The sequence below is a fragment of the Megalopta genalis genome, chromosome 5 (genome assembly GCF_051020955.1).
Source record: "Megalopta genalis isolate 19385.01 chromosome 5, iyMegGena1_principal, whole genome shotgun sequence".
NCBI classification, from domain to species: domain Eukaryota; kingdom Metazoa; phylum Arthropoda; class Insecta; order Hymenoptera; family Halictidae; genus Megalopta; species Megalopta genalis.
Window position 1 is genome coordinate 14,867,945 of NC_135017.1, and position 21,874 is coordinate 14,889,818.

Consider the following 21,874-nt stretch of genomic DNA (forward strand, 5'->3'; position numbering starts at 1 on the left):
TCAATGATGATAATTTCAAATAAACAAAATAACCGAGGTAGGTATGTTTTACTCGTAGTTTTGTCGAGTACATTGTTATTGTTCTTCAAATTAACTATCGCATATTGTAAATCTAATATCTGATGAATTCAACAAGTTAGACATGAATTAGAAACTTTCTTGTGTTCTAAATGTATTTTCTGTTATATATTTTCGCACATTATTATCATGGAAATGTGTACCATGTGCTACACTTGAAACAATTTTCATAACAGTTTCTATAACCTCAAATGCTAAAAATTTGCAAAACGTAACATATAGGATTTGCAATCTTTTCTAAAAGCTTTTATCATCATAGTATTAACATTTCCGAAACCTTATTGATGTTATAAATAAATTTTGAAATATATATTGACATACGTAATTGTAATTCTTTGAAGTATATGATGGTATTTCATAATATGCTAATATTGCTAGTTTCAGTATTAAAAATTAAATATTTTTAGTATCAAAAATGAAATATTTTTAGGACTACAGAAATTTGGGTTTAGTGAAAAGCTTTTATCTTCGAGTAAAATTATTTCTGAAGAATCCGCATGTCAATTTAAAAAGACAAACTGATATCAGCATTCAATATGTATCATTTTAATTTTATGAATCCAAAATAATATATTATTTTTATCTCTTTTTAATATATATTCTAATAATGACTTTAATTTTAATTTGAATGAATAAAGATCTTTCCATTATGTAACTATAGTCGTTTCATTTAAATTTCCCTCTACGTGGAATAGTTGAATGACGACATTAGGTACCATTTTCATTTCGCGTAAGAGGAAAAATATGTATGCATTGTACCTAACTTATTTCAAGATCACATTTTCATTAGTTTGTTCTGCTTTGAACAAAAGTCAATTTATTCGTACGTTACATATATGAATAATGTAATAAATTCTTGTTTACTCTTAAAGAATATCCATTAACCTTTATACTTTCTAGAAGTATTTTTCTTAGACACATCTTCGTATTCGTTGAAATTTTAGTATTGTTTATGACTACAATATATTTTTACAAACAATACATACACAAACTGACAAGGTGACAAGTTGTCATGAAGATTCGCCATATGGTATTGACTGTAAAGATATCTATGGTCTTTTGTAGCGGTTTTTCATGGTCACCGATTACAGCTGATTGGTGTTTGGTATTCCGGTATACCTATTGTCTTCACGTAATACGTTTCATTGACGTTCCCGAATTCAGATTTGTTTTTGATATGTCCACCGTTGCTCGACACAAATCGTCCTGGCTATATCCTAGTGGTTCCTTTTAGCTGTTAAAATAAAATGTCGAAAATGAGCTCGAAAGACAAGGACAACAAAACCTTACATGACAAATTGAAACAGTTTTTCCGTTTTAACAAAGGTGATTTTGTACATTACAATAAAGTGTATTTGTTCTTCTAAAAAAAAATTATCAATCATATTTACAATGGTTCACGTTCTGCTTTTGGAAAACGATACTTTAATTAATAATTGACAATAACAGAAGCAGAGTAGCAAAATTTGAAGTTTTTTTTTTAGTATGTCTACCATGTTTATCAATTCAACATTCGTTTTAGGAAACTATAGAAGTCGTGAAGATTTCACATTAACTACTGATCTTGAAAAAGAAATTAGTCATGAAAGTCCTGTACATCATCGTACAAGAGCAATTAAAGATCTTTGCGATGCAGTTCTTAATCAACAATGGGAAGATGTAGGTAGATGGTTCTCTGTAACAAACTTGTCAACTGATGTGTTAGAAAATGTCATGTGCAGCACAAGTGAATATTTACTCTATATCTTTTAGACAGCAGCTGAAAGATTATGGTATCTAGTACAAGATCTTTTAGGAAAAGATGTACCTCGAGAACACAGACACGTGACATTGAACTTCTTGAGATGTCTTGTCCAAGGCCAATACTCTAAACTGTCTTCTCTCATGAGAGTAAAATTCTTTATGGTTGTTAAAGAACATAATATTCCAGAGGATATTGGACCTAGGTATTTTAGCAATATCATATGATTTGAATTATCAATCAATTAAACTTTCTATTAAATATGCATTGCTCTCTTCTAGATTGGAACTCTTACAAAGTTTAACAGAAAATGGAAAAGATATATTACATTTGGAAGAGAGAATGGGGCCATTCTTATTGGAATGGATGCCTATTGTAACAGCAGGGGATGGGAAAAGGGGTTCTGAATTCTTGTCTCTTCTTGTCAATGTCATAAAATTCAACTCAGCGTACATAGATGATGATATAATATCAGGACTTGTGCAGTAAATGTCAAAAAATCTTCCATGATAGTTTTAATAATAATGATAAAAGAACTATTCTATAATTTCTATACTTTTAGGTACATTTGTCATCTGTGTTATTATAGCAATAGCACTGAAGTTGTTTCTGGGTGTTTAGAAGCTCTAGATGCAATTGTTTGCTATAATAATTTACACTCTGACTCATTACAAACGTTTATCATAGCTTTATGTGGGAGTGTAAATGTTGAAACATATTGTCAAATAAGTTGGAAGGTGTAGTACAAAGCATATTTTCCAAATATATAATTGTTTAATTTATATTAACAAAATTAATAAATAAGATTCAAATACAATTGAATTTTTCAGATTATGCGTAACTTATTAGGAACACACATGGGCCATTCTGCATTATATACAATGTGTCGTTTATTGCAAGATGTCAATTTTCAGCGAGATGTACGTTTGTTAAGAGGTGCAGTGTTTTATGTAAATATGGGCCTTTGGGGTACGCATAAAATTCCAAAATTAGAATGTACTCCAACATCTGTTTTACCTTCATTTTATCAAGTAAGTTAGAGGATATACTGCACATTATCTACAGTAATGAAGAAATTACTTATTCTTTGTTTTATTTAAAGGCTTTAAAATGCAATCACCCAATTGTTATGTATGAAGTAACACTATCAATTCAGAGATTAGTGACCAAATATGGTGCTGAGTTATGGGATCCTACATGGAGTATTATTCTTGATATTATTGAAGAAGTTATTTCTCACACAGGTAAAATATAGAATATTCAATATACTATAATGTGTGCAACACACAATATATTCTATTTTTTATTTTTACAGAAACTAGCAATCAGCCTGCAACTAGACAAGTTTCAACGAGTTTACATGAAACAATAAATAGTATTGAAAATTTGTTGGATAATAACCGTTATAATGGTTGTGTTCAACGATTTTACGAGCTTGTTGATCGGTGCAGTAATACACGACCTGTAATTATCATATGTGTACTATTATATTGATTCCAACAAGATACATGTAAAGTTAAACGTTTCTTTACAGGAAGCATCTGTGTTAAAATTGATTGAATATAGAGCACATACTATAGGGCCTACTCATCATCACTGGCAAACAAGATTAGCCAATTTAATGGATCGTTATTATAAAATGGAAACACGTACGAATGTTAGAGTAAAAGTCCTTGAAGTCTTAACAAATGTCATTCAAGTTAATAGGTATTATAAAGTTCTGAATTTCAAGCATATATAAGCCATGCAGCTTTTAATTTTATTTCTTTTAAGTAGGTCTAGATACGAGGATGAATTGATTGAAAGAATTGTTGTGCCATATTTTCAACATATAGATGCGGATTCAGATATTACAATTCGAAATAGTGTTGCATATTTGCTTGTTGACCTTTGTCTTGAGTGTGATACAAAACGATGTCTGGAACTTTTGGATATTATAGAGAAGGTATTATAGTTTGTATACAACATCCATTAATTTTAATGCTACATTTACGAAACAGAAGTCAATATTCATTGTTCTTTTCAGTTAATCAACAAACCCTTCTGTTCTGACATTCCAGTCACAAAGGACACTGATATCAAGGATGTGAAAACTGCAGTTGTTGGTGTAATAAAAATATTAACATTAAAAATTTACAACTTGCCATCAAGTCATGCAATACGTGCTTATAAGGTTTTAGTGAATCATCTTGATCAGCATTATAAGGATCCAAGTGTCTTCCACGATGTTTCTACAATTCGATATCTGGTAAGACAAATGTTTAATCGTTTGATTTCATTTCTCAAGGTTTCTTTAAATGAATTCTACATGCGATCTACCCTATTCAGATCTTTGAGTGTTTCTTGAAAATTAGAGCGAATACGCTGTATCATCTTGGATTTCCGGATGCACAAAATGCATCTGTAACAAGATTTAGTCCATATTTAGTCTTAGAACATGCCGCGACTGAACGAATGAATAGTGGAGGTGGTGGAAACAGTCCTCCACCAGCAAGTCCAGCTCCATCACATTTATCTTGTCAGATTACACACATGTCATTGGCACATGCATGTAAAGCTGTTATTTCCTGTATTAAGTCGGAGAAAGGTTTCTATCACTCTATCTAGTTGCATGGTAAACGTTTCACACACACACACACATACACACAACTCAATAAACACTTTTTATAATCTTGCAGATTGGAAGGTTTTACAACTTGTGTTGAAGGAGTTACCTCAAGTAATGCAGAACAGAGCCTTGGTACTATCACGACATACTAATGATATTGATTGTTTTGCTACAGCTCTTTGTTCTATGGTATGTTGCAATACATATTACATTATATACCTTTCATATGTATGTTCACCAATTATAATAAGACTTATCAATCTATCAAAACTTATTTAATCTGTTTTAACAGGTCAGTGATAAGAACTTACGACTTCCAGAATCTTTGTACAATGTTCCTCCAAAATTTACTCTATCTGAATTTCGCGTTCACGTTTTTCCAGTATTAGCATCGTTAGCATCATATCATGCGCATCTGGATCCTAATTTACAGCAACGTTTAATAAAATGTTTAGAGGTAACAGCAAAATTTGTCTCTCGAAGTATCTTTACACAATATTTGTTACACGAATGTGTGAATGCAAGTTTTTTAATTTTAGGTCGGTTTAACTGCAAAATGCGCGAGCCAGTGTGTTACTAGTCTTACAACTTGTATTTTGGAAATGCGTGACACTATGAACAAACTTTTGTCAGAAGTTCTCTTAAATTTGTCTAAAATTTCAGCAACAGTACATATTGCTATACCAATTTTGGAATTTTTATCTAGTAAGTATTAAACTCTGAAACATTTGCTTCTATATGTATATAATATCTTTCTTTTCTAGCTCTCACGAGACTGCCAAAAGTTTTTGCAAGCTTTATTGGAGACCAATACATGTCGGTTTTTGCTATTTTGTTACCATATACAAATCCATTTAAATATGACCACTACACGGTATCTTTGGCACATCACGTAATTGCTGTATGGTTTCTAAAGTGTCGATTACCATTTCGAAGAGATTTTGTTAGATTTATTACTACGGTTCGTATATTAATGGATTGACATCAGTTAATGTTAACATTTTCGAAATGACATACTACAAATACGTTTTTTCATACAGGGCTTAAAAGCAAATGTAATAATACCGTTCGAGGAAGGACATTTGATGAAATCAGATTTTAATTTCATGAATGAAGACTCGTCAAATAGGAAACGTAGTTCGAGTTTAACAGAACAGGTGTAATGAATTACTATCATTTCACTGTATACATTACTAGCCTCTTAATTGCTTTCTTTACAATTGTGTTTTTGTTTTTAGGGTAGTAGAGGTCGAAGAGAAAGACCAATAATGTCTAATCGTATGATAGGTGATAGTAAAGTTTCGGATTTGAAGCCACCCATCGACGAAGCTTTAATGACTTTTCACGTCGAACTTACTGAAACCTGTATCGACTTGATGGCTCGGTATACATTTTCAACATATTCAGCAAGGCCTAAAAGGTAACTAAATAGATAATTTTCTGCAGACTGTACAATTTTTAAGTTTATTCTATGAATAATTAATTAATCATTTCCTCAGACTTTCTAGTGCTGATTTTCTTCTAAAAGAAGGCCAATCAATGACATGGTTGCTTGGAAATAAACTGATCACTGTAACGACAAGCGGTTGTAGCAATAAAGCAATGCGTGGAGGACTCTGTGATAATTGTTGGGTCGCTTGTAAACCCGGTCCTCAATCACCTGAACATACAAGAACGTCTCAATTGAATTTAAGGAGAGCATCTAGTACAGAGGTATCCTTACTTTTTCTTGCAATCAATTCTCTATTTGTGTCATACTTTTACAATAAAAAGATATAATAAAATACAGACAGCAAAGGAAGACAAATTGTCTAGGCAATCTTCGGGAGGCCATGGGAGCTCTACTGGAAATACAGCTGCAAATTCTCCAATAGAGGAATCGAAGAAAACGCTAGATGATTTAGAAGCAACAAAAAGGGAATACCCTGTGGAGAAGGTAGATAAAGAACAAGTTGAATCATCAAAACTGGAACAAATACTCAACAGTCAGAAGCCAGAAGAACATGTGCTTTGTGCATGTTGGTGTCAAGGTTGGGCTGAAATATATGTACGCAGACCTACGGGTGATATGTCTTGGATAATGAGAATTCAGAATTCTATGCAATTCGAGATGCACATAGACTTTCCTGTACATGATATAATGGCACTGTACAGACCAACCCAGGATTTATTGCAGAAACAGCAAGAATCAACGTCAGAATATTCTGGAGATGAAGGAGAGGTGGTTAAAAGATGTGTACTTATTTAGGAAATGTAATAATAATGTAACATTTTGTAGATGTGAGTTATTTGTCGTAGGATACTGCGGATAAAAATCTAGATCAAGTACAAACTGATCATAGTGGTGTGATGAAATCTGTAACATCATCTTCCATATCATCCGGTCCAATTGCCATTCCGGGTTCACCAGCTCGACCGAATCCGTCTAGACAAAGTTCCCGTGATAGCTTGGAAAGCTTAGAGGACGGTGACGATGGTACGGTTTAATAATTTATTATTTACTGATCAAATTTTTACGATATTAAAGAATGAATGAATCGTTGATAGATTTACGTCGTTCCCGGAATCCCGTGCGCAGATCGAATTCTAGTCCCGAAATGAGCGCTAATTGGAAAAATCCATTCTTAAATAAAGATAAATTAAACTTACAACAAGTAGACCGTGAGCTACCATCTGCAGATTTAGAAGTTAAACTTGACGCAGAGTCAAAGAATCGTGCAAAAAATACTTATACAAAGGACATGAGGTACTGCTATTTTAAAAATACTACTATGTACTGTTATACAACAAAATACATGCACTTATCAAGGTAATTTTTATAAATTCTGTAGGGTCAGTTGTGAAGCTATACCAGAAGAAATATTTGGTATGGGCACGACACCACCATCTTCAGAAAATGCATCAGATCATCCATCTGCATTGAGATCTCAACGTTCCTATCCAGGAGCATCGCAAGTAACTCAAGTCATTACAACTACTAGCAATACTGTCCCGCCATCACCAACTACCCTACAGGTACAGTTCTGTATCTCAAAATGAACGAAGTTTATAATACGTCTCAGGGGAACAGTGTGTATGTATATATTATATGCTTTTATATGTTTTTTCACAGGTACAAGGAAACTTCCTAGGAGTACAAGCGCGCACAGCACAAATACAATCATCGACAGCAAAGCCTCCACAATCACCCACTCAAATTTACCCTCGATTATCTAGTCTTGAGTCTGGTCAAAAGCAGGCATCAGTAGGATCAGAAAATAAACCGCCTATCGGACGAAATCATCTTGGGGATAAAGTATCCTCTCGTATAATTACGAATCACATTCCTTTTATAGTTTCCTTGTTCAACGGAGAATTATATTTCCAGCAAAAGGATGAAAGACCTGATCCGTCCACGTTACCACCTTTACCACTACCGTTCCGTGATAGAGGTCATACAATTTCCGTGATGAGTCCTGTAAAGAAATCTCGCGCAGAATGGGACACCATACGGAGAGGGAATTCTCCACGAGTAAAAGATCCTCCGAAAGCTGGTATCAATCCTAGGTATATTGTATTTTTTATGCATAGATACATATCAGTCCGTGTTGCAATGTAATATTAAAAATATTTACATTACAGTTTTGTCTTTTTACAATTATATCATACGGCACATTTCGGATCACCCTCGGAGAAACCTTTGTTAGTTCCGCAAACAACAGCTGTGCAGAGGGCAGTAACGAATTTGGACAGGATACAACCATATGAAACCCATAAAATTGGAGTTCTTTATGTTGGCCCAGGACAAGCCTCTAACGAGGCAGAAATTCTAGCTAATCAGCATGGATCACTTCGATATACAGAGTTTTTACAACGATTGGGAACATTGGTCCGGTTAAAAGACGTTGATGAAAGTGTGTTTCTAGGTGGTTTGGACCGCAACGGTGAAAATGGGAACTTTGCATATATTTGGCAGGATGATGTTACACAGGTTTGATTGAGTCATTAAAGAATATGCATGGTGGGTTATCTAAGGTTTTAAAACTTGATCCAGGAACTAATGGAAACTCTTTTTTTGCTTTTTCTGCTAACTTTCTAATTGAATAAAGGATATTATAACTACTTTACAGGTAGCGTTTCATGTGGCCACTTTGATGCCAACTAAATCCAGTGATCCAAAATGTACTTCTAAAAAGCAACATATTGGAAACAATTATGTTACTGTAGTGTACAATGAATCTGGGGAGCCATATAATATACAAACTGTAAAGGTATGGATTTTAATTATAAATAGAAATACGATATTCTAATGTTCTCTGATTTTACTGTTTAGGGGCAATTCAATTATGCGGGCGTTGTGATTCAGCCCTTGGATCACGGTACTAATCAAGTTACAGTTCAAGTGAAAGAAGAACTAGCAAAACATATTCGACATAGTGAACCTAAAATAATATCAGATCAAAATTTAGCAATTTTATCTCGACAATTGGCTCTTCATGCTAATGTAAGTTTTCTATAATTGGTCTAAGCATATTTTCAAAATATTTATTAAACATTTAACTACTCTTTTATAGCTTGCTTCAATGGTTTCATCATCTCTAGAACAAAACAGTCACAATCCGTATGCCTCGAACTGGTTAGAACGATTGCGACATATAAAAAGGCTTCGAAATCGTGTTTTGCAAGAAACAATAAATAATAATCCAGACGGAACGACCGACGATTTATCGCCAAGATCGAATAAACGTGTTTATATGGATGATTTTACTGAATATACTACATGAATTGATTCCAATAAAAGCATTACATAAACGTTGTTATTAATGTAATTCATATTCGCGTAAAAATATGTAAGTTTTTGATGCAATAATTAAGAACTCTTTATGTGAACTCTGGCTAATACAATTATTTTATAAGGAGAAATAGCTTTTTCTGTTGGATTGTGCATATAGCTTTCAGGACCGCTCTACTGATTTACAAAATAATGTGTACAGTCATACCTCACCATAGTAAGCAATTCTGCTTCACCATAGTAAGCATTATTATCCCCACCATTTTAATGCGCATCAAGGCCCGGATAATTGCTTTAGAAGGAGAACGGGAGATGATCGAGAAAGACAGAATGAAACCAGCTGGTTCTATACCCGAATGTCGCGCAAACGTGAAACGTAGGCCGTCTCGCTTTATCGTGCTTGCGTTCTCACTCTTTTCGCGCATCCATATGCCTGGTGCTCCATCTAAAACACGTGGTGCGATAATTCGACTTGCACTTTTTGCCCTATTGATTTTCACTACAGCTGCTATGATGTTCTTGTAGAGTTTCACTTCCTGATTAAGTATTCGAAAATCGAAATACTCTACCTTCTTCAGTTTTCGAAAAAAAAAAAACGAGTTTGTGTAAAAACCCAGAATTTTCAACAAAAATGAGGTATTACTATTATTATCTTATATAAAAAATAGAAGAGAGTTTTCCGAATGTAGTGGTATACAATTTGTTAATTGTTTTTAGTCCCAAATAGCTATAAATTAATGTCAAAGTTTAAAAGTGTGTCGACGGGCGTAGTTCCTCCGTAATATTTTTGTATTTTTACAAAAAGTTCTTTGTCCAGCACGAAAACTCTACACATGATCAGATTCTGAAGAAGAAACGACTTAATAGAAGTGTCGGTACGATTTACATTTCGAGCAGGTAAAGAAAATGCTTCACAAGCGTCAAGGACAGGTCGTAAAAGTGAAAGGGGCAAAGGGTAGCGGACTCGCAACGTGGGAGAGAAGACAGGTCATAAAGACAAATCGTAAAATTGATGAAAGGTCCAGATGCTGGTCTTTTTCTTTTGAAAGCCCTCATTGGCGAAGGCACTGCAATGTTAAAATTTCAGGAAACGCGTGAATGAGGCCTTTCAAGCTCGAACATCTCCCGTTTCCTTTCTAAAGCAACTGCGCGAACTTGGATGCGCATTAAAATGGTAGGGATAATAATGCTTACTATGGTGAAGCACACACACAGAATTGCTTACTATGGTGAAGCATGACTGTATTAGTCCAATTTTCTATTCCGGAGACATTAGTATCTCGCTTAAGTAATTAAACACAGATGAAGTTGCGAAACTCGAACACTTGTTATTTGAGGCTGATCGACACGGGCTTGGGTAAGTAATAGAATTATTCTATTTCGACAATCTCATAAGTTACTTACATTCGTTCGTATGTGCATGTGATACGAAACTCGATACAAAATTATTTACAGATTGTATAATAAATATCTTAATTACGTCTTCTACGGACTCTAGATATTCGCCAAGCGTTTGGTTCCTCGTATTTATTGTAGAGCGGCTCCAGTCGTTGATTCTTCTTGAATTTACTCAGTTTGGTTGGGTCGCTGAACTTGAAGAAAGCTGGAGCAAACTCCACTAGCCATTTTGGATCTATGGTGGTCACTTCTCTCATGTACTCTTTGGTAGTTTGTACCAACTCGTGATAAATGACCTGTGACGAAACAAATTATTGATTTCTCATTGCAAAATGATTGGAGAATTTTATTTTCGATTCACGTACCCATTCAGGTTGCCTATTGAACAAAGCACTGCTCGGATGAATGTAAACAACTTGACTGTCCACCAGTGTTCTATACCCTTCTTGAGGATCCTTTTTCGCAGCGTTCCTGAAGAAACCTGAGCACACAGCTTTCTGAATCCTCACGGTATTCTTCCCAGCAGACACAACGTCCAACTTATGCCTATTAAATAACACATAATAAATTAGTATTATTTCACAAAATTATTAAAATGAAAATATAATTGCTTACCTGTCCATGATACCCAAGAGCTGTTTGCGTACATCCTGTGCACGTTTCAAAGTCCTAATTTGTACAAAATTCTCATAGCACCAAGCGTTGCTAAATTTATTATTCCTCCAAGAATTATAAACCGCTAGTAGAGTTAAATGATCGCCTTCAGGCTGATTAAACTTTGCTTTCTTTTGATCTGCTAATGCTTGTTTATCCTTTGGCCTGTAGAACACATTTTGTACAGACAGCATGCTGACAATTGTTAATATCTCGTCAGAACATTGTAGGTGTACGCTCATGATCAACATCTTTGATAAGTTGGGCTCCAATGGGAACTCCGCCATTCTTCTACCCAATCTTGTCAAGAGACCTTCGTTATCTAAAGCACTTAGACTGTGCAAGGATTCCAAGGCCATGATAAGCGATTCCACAGGCGGCGCATCCATGAAATCAAAGTGCAATAGGTCATTGATGCCCATGGTCTTCAGTTGCAATACAGTGGTAGCTAAATTGGTGCGCTGGATCTCCGGAACTGGAGTGGGCAGCATTTCATCCCTGTAAGCTCTTTCAGTATAAAGCCTATAACATTTTCCTGGACCGGTTCTGCCGGCCCTTCCAGCTCTCTGTTTGGCAGCAGCTTGGCTGATCGGCGTCACTATCAGACTGTCCATTCCCGTCTTTGAATTGTATACCTTTTGTTTGACGAAGCCAGGATCCACTACATAATAAATACCATCGATAGTCAAGCTGGTCTCAGCTATATTCGTCGCTATTACCACCTTCCTAGAACCTGGCGGAGCTGGCTCGAATATCCTGGTTTGCATCTCAGAAGGCAACGCAGAATACACTGGCAGAATGATTAGTTCTGGAACATCAGGGCCCATAGACTTCATCCGTTCGTACAAAATTTCGCAAGCTGTGTCGATCTCCTCCTGACCAGTTAGGAAAAGTAATATGTCGCCTGGTGGCTCTCTCAAGTGAATCTGCATCACTGTAATCAGTGCAGCATCCAGGTAGTCAGTCTCCGGTTCCTTCGTGTACATCACCTCTACCTCAAACGTTCTGCCAGGAATAGTGAAGATTGGAGCTTCGAAAAAGTATTGTGAGAATTTCACAGCGTCCAGAGTGGCACTCGTGACGATGAGCTTGAGGTCTGGCCTTCTTCCTACTGCCTGCTTAAGCAAACCGAATAAGACATCGGTGTGAATCGTGCGTTCATGCGCCTCGTCCAACATTATAACGGAGTAAGTTTTCAGATCAAGGTCCATAAGGCATTCACGCAGCAGCATACCATCAGTCATGTACTTTATGTTGGTCTCCGGGCCGGTACAGTCTTCGAAACGAATCGTGTAGCCTACTTCTTGTCCCAAACGGCAACCAAATTCTTCAGCCACTCTTTTGGCGACTGACATAGCAGCCACTCTTCTGGGTTGAGTGCATCCGATCTTCCCACGAGCAGTGAACCCAGCCTCGGCCAAGTACTGTGTGATTTGGGTGGTCTTTCCTGAGCCTGTTTCGCCAATTACTATCAAAATTTGATTATCAGTGACTGCCTTTACTAGATCGTCTCTGAGCTTGTATATCGGCAGGCTCTGGCGCTGCTCTAACAAAGTTAGATTCGTTTTCTTCCCAAAAGACGACTTCTTGCCGCCTATCACGTGCTTCTTCCATTCAGGAAGGTCCTGGGTCTGCAAACCAATTCCTCGCATATTCGCTACCAGAGTCCTGCTCTCAGCTTCTGGCAAAGGGTCAATCCAATTCTTATTGAGGCCTGTCGGCACAGAGTCCATTTCTTGCTCTCTCTGCAGCATTTTCTGTTCCCTCCTCTCTTTCGCCAGAGCACTTTGCATCATTGCAGCTTGCGCCAAAGAACCATCAGGATTTTTAACAATGCGAACAGGACTTAGATCTCCAAGAGCCCGGCCGTGGCCATGCAGAAATGGCGGTTCCTCTTCCACTAGCTCGATTTCCACGTCCTCTTCCTCATCGTCCTCGCGTGGAAGAATTCCAGTTTCCATATCGAACTCTGGCAACTCGTTCCTGTCGATGCAAGACGCAGCAAGCATCTGCTTTATTTCCCACTTCTCGGGAGACGACAGCCTCTGCACACGCTTCCTGGAACAAGTCTCGTCCTCGTCCCAGTTGCCCTGTAGTTCCAGCAACGAAGTTGGTCTGTCGGGATTGCGCAAATGCTTCTCGTCTTCCTCAGTCTTAGCGACAGCCACCACTGGGTTCATATCTCTACCGGTTTCTTGATCGACGTCCTTCATGCTTAAAGAAACCTGAAACCATCACATTTTAGTCAAGGAAATTTAACAAAAAGAATATAAGAAAAGAATTAATATAAAACTGATCTCTTGAAACGTCTACTTCGGGACGTCTTTAAAACGTTTTAAAGACGTAAACTTCAAACGTGGAAACAACGTTCAAGACGTAAATCTCAGACGTCGAAACAACGTTTCGGAACGTTTTTAAAACGTCTTAAGGACGTCTAGTTAAGGCTTCAAGACGTTCGGACCTAAAATGGACGTAAAATGGCTCGTACCTTTTGTCCACCAATATTGAGAACCTTCACCAGAACTTTCTGGCCCCTAGAAACTACGTCACTGGCACTGGCAACTCTTCCTTCCCTTCGTAGTTGGGAAATATGAACAAGTCCCTCCCATCTGCGTTTCAAGCCTTCCAGTTGCACAAAGCAGCCAAAAGGGACAATATTGGCGACCTTCCCAGAGTAAATCTTCCCAACTTCTGGGTCCATAGACATTTCCTCGACGGATCTCGATCGGGATCTATCTGATCCATTTCTAAATGAAGAATGTCTACCAGAATGTCGGTCTTTGTGATCGCGGGATTTTCTGTCTCGTGATCTCGATCTTCTACGATCTTTCGACCTTCGCCTCTTTCTGTCCCTAGATCTCGAACGACCACGTGATCTAGAATGGGACCGTGATCTATGCCTTTTCTCTTTGCGATTGGACGAACGCGATCTGTGTCTTTTTCTGTCTTTAGATCTACTCCTTCTGGAGTGTTTGATCTTTTTGTCAGTCTCTAATGGCTCACTCTCCTTTTTATTTTCATTGCTAGGCTTCTTGTGAGACGGTGCCAATTCTTCCAAGCTTGCCATTGCATTGTTGACTATGTCGTCATCCTTGAGGTCCTTAATATCTGTTACCTTTGGCTCCTCATTTGGCAAAGCTAAGCCAGGGAATTTTTGGGCTAATTCATCTTGTTTGATGGCAGACAATGCAGATTTGTCCGGTGTTGGTTTAGAGGGTTTCATGTGCTGTATTATCCTCAAGAGATTGGCCATGAATGATTCCTAATGAAAGAATGATACATTACAATGTGTAAAATTAAGAAAAGTTGTAAATACGGTTCTATAAATTACTTACTGAGAATTCTGCTCCATTTTCTAGGAGAACCTTCTTAAATTTGTCAAAGGTGCTATTTTTCTCTGCTAAATGAATAATGAACTCGGCTGTAAAATGAACAAAACATCATGAACTCGTGGAACTAATGATTAATCGTCAGAGTAGGAGCCGAAGGTTGATGACTAGAGCATCCGCGAACACATTACGATTTTATGAATCCGAAATCATAATACCGTACGTTAACCTCAGGCGACATGCGTGTGCGTGCATACGTAAGCGTCGCGATCTAAACATGACGATCAGTGAGCGTTAGGCGCTGATGAAACGAAACGGCTGAATTCGAACGCGGTTACGATCACGATCACGATTTACGATACGGAATTATAATGAATACGGCTTACGAACACGGTTTACGACTTCGGCATACGCGATTACGAGAATTGTTGTATCTTTCTTTACTGTCGTTTTGTATTGTATTTTGTATGCGTCACTGTTTAAGCAATAAATAGAATAGTTTCCTACATTACTAACCCAAGTCCTTGTCGTTCAATCCCAAATGATTCTCCAATTCTGTGCAAATTTTTGATACTAATGACAAATGTTCGAGCTTCGCAACTTCATCCATGTTTAATTATTTAGGCGATAATGTCTTCGGAATAGAAAATTGAACCAATGCTGTCATCCTCACCGTCCACTGACATAACCATAGTAAGCATTTTTATCCCCACCATTTTACTGCACATCCAGGTTCGCGCAGTTGCTTTAGAAAGAGAACCGTACTCTCTTGCTCACTCGTCACTTTCTCTCTTTTTCAAGAACCGTGAGGGCAGCACTGTTTAGCTGTGAAGCATCAACCAATCAGGAATCATTCTGGAATCTAATCACTACTGTATACACTTTTTATGCGATAAATCATTATTATTGTTATGTATTATTATTACAGTATTGTATTTCCACTTTAATTTCAAGAGAAACGATCGAAATCATATTCTATCTCTAAGAATTTGTTAATTAAGAAAATAAACTTCAAGATGCTCGTATCTTATTGGTGTTTCAACATCTAATTTAATAGTGATTTGTCGAGCTAAGAGGTTATGTTCAGATATGTTGAATCACGTAGGTTGGCAACTGCAGGTAGCAGGAACATTATCCACCTAACGTGCTACCTAACTACCTAACCACCTAAACATCGAAAATTTCACGTGAGAACTAAAATCGTTGACAGATAGAAGCGCCTCTGCCCACGTAATTAAGAAACTCGAACTCGCGGATCGATTTTCCGTACAACAACAAGATCCTTAGTGTGCTGTCGCTGTCAGTTCCATTTGGTCCTGTCAGCTGGTGAAGAAGAGGAACGGTCAAAATGGTAAATGTCTTCGAAATTTTTGAGAACATGATCGCCTCGACAGATGGTCATGGTATTAAGAACGATGGTACCGTCACTGTTTTAGTCGCTCTCCGAAAAAATAATGACGATCATGCAGAGGCCAGGACAAGACCCTGTTGCCAAGGACGATGTAGCTTGGTGGATGAAATATGCTGGACGAGGACTCGGTACTGTGGGAAGTTTAAGTACGTCTTCGAAAATTATATACTTTAACATACGTCACGTATTTCACCATCCTAGCATCGACCCACTGTCATATTTATCAGGTTTTATATAGTAAAAGAATGCATATAATGTTCGAACTTTTATACATAGATTTACAATAATTTAATATAAAGTGAATACGAAGCTTATAAGTTCGTTTTAGTTCCAAGAAAAATACCTAATACCGCGTAGCAAATAAGATATGCTACTTTGAAAAATCTGTATTAGTTTGGTATTATAATTTTGATGAATTTGTTGCAGTTGCTATTTTTCTTGGAGCATGGAATTGTGTAATGATACTCTTTGGTTCTGTAAGTTGCCTAATTAGTGGCGTGTGGCAGATGATGGCTGGTTTTATAGTTGTAATGATAGAGGCACCGTGTTGCTGTCTATTCATTGATTTTGTACAAAACTTAAGCGATTGGGTGGAAAAGAGACCGTATTGGAATAGAGCAGCAGCATATTGTTTGTAAGTGTGCCTTTCAAATAAATATTTTAATGCTTTCTGTGCTGTATTTTTTTCATTTTGAGTACTATATTCTTTTACTTGTAAATCAGATGTGCAGCATTTTTTCATTATTTCAGAATGGCAGTCCCACCAGTCTTCCTTTGTACAGGGATGAATAGTATATTCGGCGGTGGCCTAATATTTGCAACAGGTGTAATATATGGATTGATGTCGCTTGGTCGAAAGTAAGTATCTTATTTACAAGTATTTGTTAAATGATATTCTCACATTCTGTCTCTTATATTCATTTCCAGTAATCATAATGATTCCTTGTATTGTATTACACTAAACAAACTATATGGTGTGTTCTGCAATAATGTGTGCACACATTTGCTTTTAGGTGGAAGAGTAATTGTTTATATTACCTTGAGTTCGTTTGTATTTATGTTTGTGTTTGTTGCTATGGGTTTTGGGTAACTCGTATTGTATACATAGTGTTTTAAATTTGAATCACAAAAATTTTGAAAGCATATACTACAGCCAAAATAAAAGAAATATATTTTCTCAAAATTAGAGGAAATAAGACTCAGGGTTTCGATTAAAAAAATAGATTATATAAGAGTTATTATATAATTAATTATATATGCATGTGTATACAACTATAAATTAATTATATAATCTTATATAACAGTAAATTTTAAAAACTCCCAAACAAATGTCTCTACAAAGTCATAGAACTAAGTTTGTAAATGTTCATATATTTTGCAAGTTTACTTGTTAGAAGTTGAAACACTGTGTATAAAACTATTAATAGAATCTATTATTGAATTTTACTGAATTGATTATTAAATATTTACTACATGGCATCATTAAATTATAATACTAAATAATATATTGCTAAAATAACAATAATATATTCGATAAGTGTAATTTCCCAGTGTTGTTGCTAATACACTAATAATAACAGAGGATCCAGGCCCGACCAAGCAGGAATGACGTCGGGTATGGGTTCCCCACAGGGTTCTGTACCTCCTCCTACTACAGATCACCCTACAACTATCGTGGAGGATCCTGGTGACTGGAGGCGTTCATAAATCATCAAACATTCATTGCACCACTTCACTAACCAGGCAATAATATAAAAAGTTTAAAATTTATTCTTATAATTGTAGTTTCTGTAGATTTTCTGTTATATCTTTATGATATATATATTATAATTTTGCTAGATTTTATAGAGTTAGCATTACAAGACTTCCTTGCATTACATACGCTTTGCACATTTCATTGATCCACTTCATGAAATTTCTACTATAGTATTTCCTTATTTATAATATGTGTTTAAATTTTACAAGGTAAACAATGCTTTCAACGCTTAAGTATATGTTATCTTATCTTATATGCAAATCATTTTATTAATATTCCATGTTACAATATGTACCTTTGATTAGATCAAAGATATACATGTATATTTTGTTCTTGTATATGTTAAACACGTTTATATCATTCAAATCAATCATCTGCATGCTATCACTTGTTCTTCCTATATGTAAAAAAGGAACACCTATTTATGCATATAGAAACATTTAAATTGCAGCTACCGTCACGAATTTATAACTAGTATTAATGTCTAAACTTTCTAATTTTGATTATTAGCCTTTTATGATTGCTAGACTTAGGTACGACCATCTATAATTCTTTTAATACAGTTTAGTCCTTTAATTCATTGATATTTTATTCCGTTATTATATTTCAATTCTATGTTATGCACGTAGAACATCAAATTTGCATAATAATGAATTTTGCGCGTTTTTGCTTTAGAACTTACTCGGAATTATGTTTAATATTAAATCTTCAAATCATTTTTAAATAGATACTCATATTCTTATTAAAATCTTATTTATTAATAATATTTGTATACATATATGTAATGTATATATTTTTTAAAATCATTTCTCTTATAATTAAGTATACGTTATATAATTGTTAAAAAGATAGTTGAATTTTAATGATGTATAAATTTTTAGGGCACCTCTTAGTGAAATGAGATCATCAGCGACAACCATTGAGGTTCCTTCATCGAGTATGCAGGCCACTCTTGTTGAAAATGCTCAACCAATCGATTTTTCCAGTAAACCCGATAGTAATGTTTGACTTCTAAGAGCTAATTGGCGAAAGTCTATCATTGTGTATGAATGATGATGAATGTTGACTTGGTCGAACAATGATCAGCCAAGCCCATGAACATTCATTATTGCAATAAATCATTTATTTATTTTTTAATAATAGTATAAAAATTGTATTGCATAAAAATGGAATTGGTACTATTTATTATGTAAGTTGTTTGTATTATTTGTGTCAGGGTTTGAATGAAATGTTAGTCAATTGTTTTTGTTATGTTAAAGAAATATTAGTTACAGTAAGTTTGTTTCGTCATACATACTGTCTGATACACTTCCAGTTCAAAACTTTGGTATTAATAACAAGAATACATTGCATCATTATAAATTACATATCGTTTGCTCACATAAATGCATGCACTCATAAATGTATACTGAGAAAAATCAGGTTTCGATCTCCTGTTTCAAATAATGCCAAAGTTAAAGACTGCTACACACAAATCATATTCTAAACTTATATTCATGGGCTTGGTTTCCATGTGGTCCTACTACTTGTAACGCGTGTCATACCAGCATGATCTAAGAACGAAATTCGTGATGAATACAATTAATTAACTAACCGATTTTGGATGTGATCGATTGTTGCAGTTTTATATTTTCAAATATATAAGTTGACTTTTTTAAAAAAACAAAGGTAACACTTCCAAAATCAAAGCATTTTAAGACTTTAAGACAGATTACTCAATAAGGTCTTGAAGATGGACGAGTCATAATTTGTTAGTTACATAATTTTTTTCTTATACGTACTTTTTAATATTCTTCTCTCTGCCAAATTAATTGTATATATGTATACACGTTGATTCCTATATGTATGTATTCAAATTCATTCTTTGTCTGATACATATGTAAATTTCTGTTACGTGTATTTTTATATAACGATTTTAGAATCTAGACTTCCGAACTGAATTCCTCGTAGTAAATATTTCATTTCTATGGCCAAATATAGTTTTAAAATTGATTAAACGAGTTCACTACTTTTTTCGTGTGATGTGGCAAAGAGAAGGAATAAAATGAGTTGTGCTGTTGATACATTTTATCGTATGTGATCCAGTTTTTATAAAAATATGTGTATACATTATGTTTAGTCCTTTATAATAATTAGGTTACATATTGTTTCATTCACAACTGTTTTCTTCAGTGGTAAATACACCAACAACTTTTGCTCATTATCAGTAATACTTTAATTCATTTTTTTTCGTCATGTATCTCTAATCAAATAAGCATTTATTTCCAATTCCGAATTATCGAACTCTACTCGATCATTTTCTTTCCCTACATTCCTAATTTAAAATTATTTATTTATTAAATATGTAAGTTTATATAGTCTATATAATGCTCCACATTTAGGTAGATTTTTAGACCCATGATATTGATATTTGTATCAAATCTGCCAAATGAATTTAATTTAAATGCCATTTTTAGCGGCATGTAGATGACTATGTCGTTATAATTTATATTATAAACCTTACGTTTATTGCGATTAGTGTGTTTCATTGTGATTGTTTATAACTAAGATTTTAAGTATCTTGTGTTAATATCGTGTAAAACATAGAATACTCACATTACACATATGTAGAGCGACTCAATGTGCATAAGAGGGAGGGAAAGTATGCAATGCAACACGCTTATACATCGCATGTAGTTTATATAGAGACTGCACACAGTGGTCGCCCGAAACTTTCATGTTTTTCTTTTTTCAATATTTTTTTTTAATAACAAAATTTGAAACTTCACGTTTTAGTAAACATATGAAAGCAATTACATACGTTGTCTATCTTTATACAATAAATGCCTGTTTGAATCAAATCATATGTAATGTTAAGTGAGAAGATAAGTTGTATAGTGTACGGTACAAATCAAGGATTTGATTGGAAACAAATATTGAGCGTTTTCATGATCTCATTTGATTGAATAACAAAGAAACTGTACATTTTACGAAACACAAAACATATTTGTGAAGATTCACAGTAAACAAAATAAAAGAAACATCTAGAACAATTCATTAAAGAATAAGATGTATAGACTATACAAGAAACTACATCTGCGTGCACTTTAATCGAATATCATAAGTAGGAATAAAGATGAATATTATAATTATATTTTCCTGTCACGAAAAATGTGTTCAAAAGTCCGATGGTTTATAGTTTCACATGTACTTTTGACCAAGTATTAATGGGCAGAGTCATACTCCATAATGGATGTATGTATATATAGTTGACTATAGATTAGTAAATCATGTATAAATTTTAAAGAGGTAAATAGTTTCTTTGAACTGTACTGAAATACAGTATGTAGATATTAAGCTTCCATTGCATAAAATATCAGACTAGAATTTATCATTCATGTACTGCTTATTACTTTATTGTGATTATCACTCAGCTTCGAATATTCATATGAAGAAAATAGATTTATGTAAGAAGAGATTATGATGGAAAGGGTCAAATGTGTTGTATTCTTTGAATAGGAATTTATTAAACAGAAGTTTGAGATACATTGTTATGTATGTATTACATTAGCAATTAAAGTAACATGTTGATGTGCTTGACCATTCTTTACATATATGTATAGTGAAATTGTCAATAAATAAGTCAAATTACTGAAATTACGTAAATGATTATTTAATGATCCGTCACAAGATGATTATATAAATAATATACTTCTGAAAAGACCACCAAAAGTGATCACTGGGATGACCGAGATACCAAGATGCCATATAATCAAGACTACTTTATCATCTAAATTTTTTATAAAAAATACCAACAAAAATTAGATAACTTCGGAATACTCCTTTAATTTTCTTAAATTTTTAATCTATACGGTAATTATTTTTCGATTGAGTTATGTGCCTATCGTAAAGTATATTCTTCGAGCTTTAATTTGATATGCGAAACACTTAAAAATTCGAACGGGAAAGCATTGAAATTAATTTTCTTTGAATCCGGCAAGAAGCATTAAGCTACCTAACAGTGATACTTCTTATAAAACAATTAATTTTGTTATGTCACAGGCTTAATATGTGCACTTTTATGATTGCAAAATGAAGAATAGGGCTCTAACAATGTGATTCCATATGTTTCCTGCATATTTGAATCGT

At 34.8% G+C, this 21,874-nt stretch overlaps 3 protein-coding genes across 8 annotated transcripts; 2 read left to right on the top strand and 1 right to left on the bottom strand.

Moving 5' to 3' along the window:
* The first annotated feature begins 1,130 nt into the window (after window positions 1–1,130).
* gig (TSC complex subunit tuberin) lies at window positions 1,131–9,329 on the top strand. 5 transcript variants are annotated; one of them, XM_033482026.2, is made up of 29 exons: window positions 1,134–1,404; window positions 1,601–1,737; window positions 1,831–2,024; window positions 2,101–2,304; window positions 2,382–2,556; window positions 2,650–2,850; window positions 2,922–3,063; window positions 3,135–3,283; window positions 3,354–3,526; window positions 3,593–3,764; window positions 3,846–4,067; window positions 4,148–4,406; window positions 4,498–4,616; window positions 4,720–4,884; window positions 4,967–5,132; window positions 5,192–5,388; window positions 5,468–5,584; window positions 5,666–5,847; window positions 5,927–6,140; window positions 6,217–6,648; window positions 6,726–6,903; window positions 6,975–7,173; window positions 7,259–7,442; window positions 7,540–7,722; window positions 7,795–7,973; window positions 8,049–8,397; window positions 8,537–8,677; window positions 8,740–8,910; window positions 8,981–9,329. In XM_033482026.2, the coding sequence occupies exons 1-29, from the start codon at window positions 1,326–1,328 to the stop codon at window positions 9,188–9,190; spliced, it is 5,493 nt and encodes a 1,830-aa protein (XP_033337917.1). In that variant the 5' UTR covers window positions 1,134–1,325; the 3' UTR covers window positions 9,191–9,329. The 5 variants fall into 5 exon arrangements, with proteins under 5 accessions (XP_076378347.1, XP_076378345.1, XP_033337917.1 ...); XM_033482027.2 differs by having other exon boundaries at window positions 3,596–3,764; XM_076522230.1 differs by having other exon boundaries at window positions 1,133–1,404; window positions 7,540–7,973.
* Window positions 9,330–10,551: 1,222 nt separating this feature from the next.
* Window positions 10,552–15,353, bottom strand: LOC117227086 (ATP-dependent RNA helicase DHX8). Its single transcript, XM_033482028.2, has 6 exons — window positions 15,096–15,353; window positions 14,586–14,671; window positions 13,739–14,512; window positions 11,212–13,475; window positions 10,962–11,142; window positions 10,552–10,892 (listed from the first exon to the last, which is right to left on the bottom strand). The coding sequence occupies exons 1-6, from the start codon at window positions 15,187–15,189 to the stop codon at window positions 10,671–10,673; spliced, it is 3,621 nt and encodes a 1,206-aa protein (XP_033337919.1). The 5' UTR covers window positions 15,190–15,353; the 3' UTR covers window positions 10,552–10,670.
* Window positions 15,354–15,554: 201 nt separating this feature from the next.
* fwe (calcium channel flower) lies at window positions 15,555–21,382 on the top strand. Of its 2 annotated transcripts, XM_033482030.2 has the most exons (6): window positions 15,555–15,930; window positions 16,016–16,136; window positions 16,417–16,624; window positions 16,741–16,848; window positions 17,571–17,733; window positions 18,628–21,382. In XM_033482030.2, exons 1-5 carry the CDS (start codon window positions 15,928–15,930, stop codon window positions 17,695–17,697), a joined length of 567 nt encoding a protein of 188 aa, XP_033337921.2. In that variant the 5' UTR covers window positions 15,555–15,927; the 3' UTR covers window positions 17,698–17,733; window positions 18,628–21,382. The 2 variants fall into 2 exon arrangements, with proteins under 2 accessions (XP_033337921.2, XP_033337922.2); XM_033482031.2 differs by lacking the exon at window positions 17,571–17,733.
* The last annotated feature ends 492 nt before the right edge of the window (window positions 21,383–21,874 follow it).

Excerpts from the sequence above, each read along its gene's own strand:
- fwe (XM_033482030.2), top strand. Across the intron at positions 16,137-16,416 it reads CGGTACTGTGGGAAGTTTAA|TTGCTATTTTTCTTGGAGCA; the intron begins GTACGTCTTCGA and ends AATTTGTTGCAG. Across the intron at positions 16,625-16,740 it reads AGAGCAGCAGCATATTGTTT|AATGGCAGTCCCACCAGTCT; the intron begins GTAAGTGTGCCT and ends TCATTATTTCAG.
- LOC117227086 (XM_033482028.2), bottom strand. The coding sequence starts at position 15,189 with ATGGATGAAGTTGCGAAGCTCGAACATTTGTCATTAGTATCAAAAATT. Across the intron at positions 14,672-15,095 it reads ATTGAACGACAAGGACTTGG|CCGAGTTCATTATTCATTTA; the intron begins GTTAGTAATGTA and ends TTCATTTTACAG. Across the intron at positions 11,143-11,211 it reads CTCTTGGGTATCATGGACAG|GCATAAGTTGGACGTTGTGT; the intron begins GTAAGCAATTAT and ends GTTATTTAATAG.
- gig (XM_076522230.1), top strand. The coding sequence starts at position 1,326 with ATGTCGAAAATGAGCTCGAAAGACAAGGACAACAAAACCTTACATGAC. Across the intron at positions 3,765-3,845 it reads TTTTGGATATTATAGAGAAG|TTAATCAACAAACCCTTCTG; the intron begins GTATTATAGTTT and ends TGTTCTTTTCAG. Across the intron at positions 8,398-8,536 it reads GGCAGGATGATGTTACACAG|GTAGCGTTTCATGTGGCCAC; the intron begins GTTTGATTGAGT and ends ACTACTTTACAG.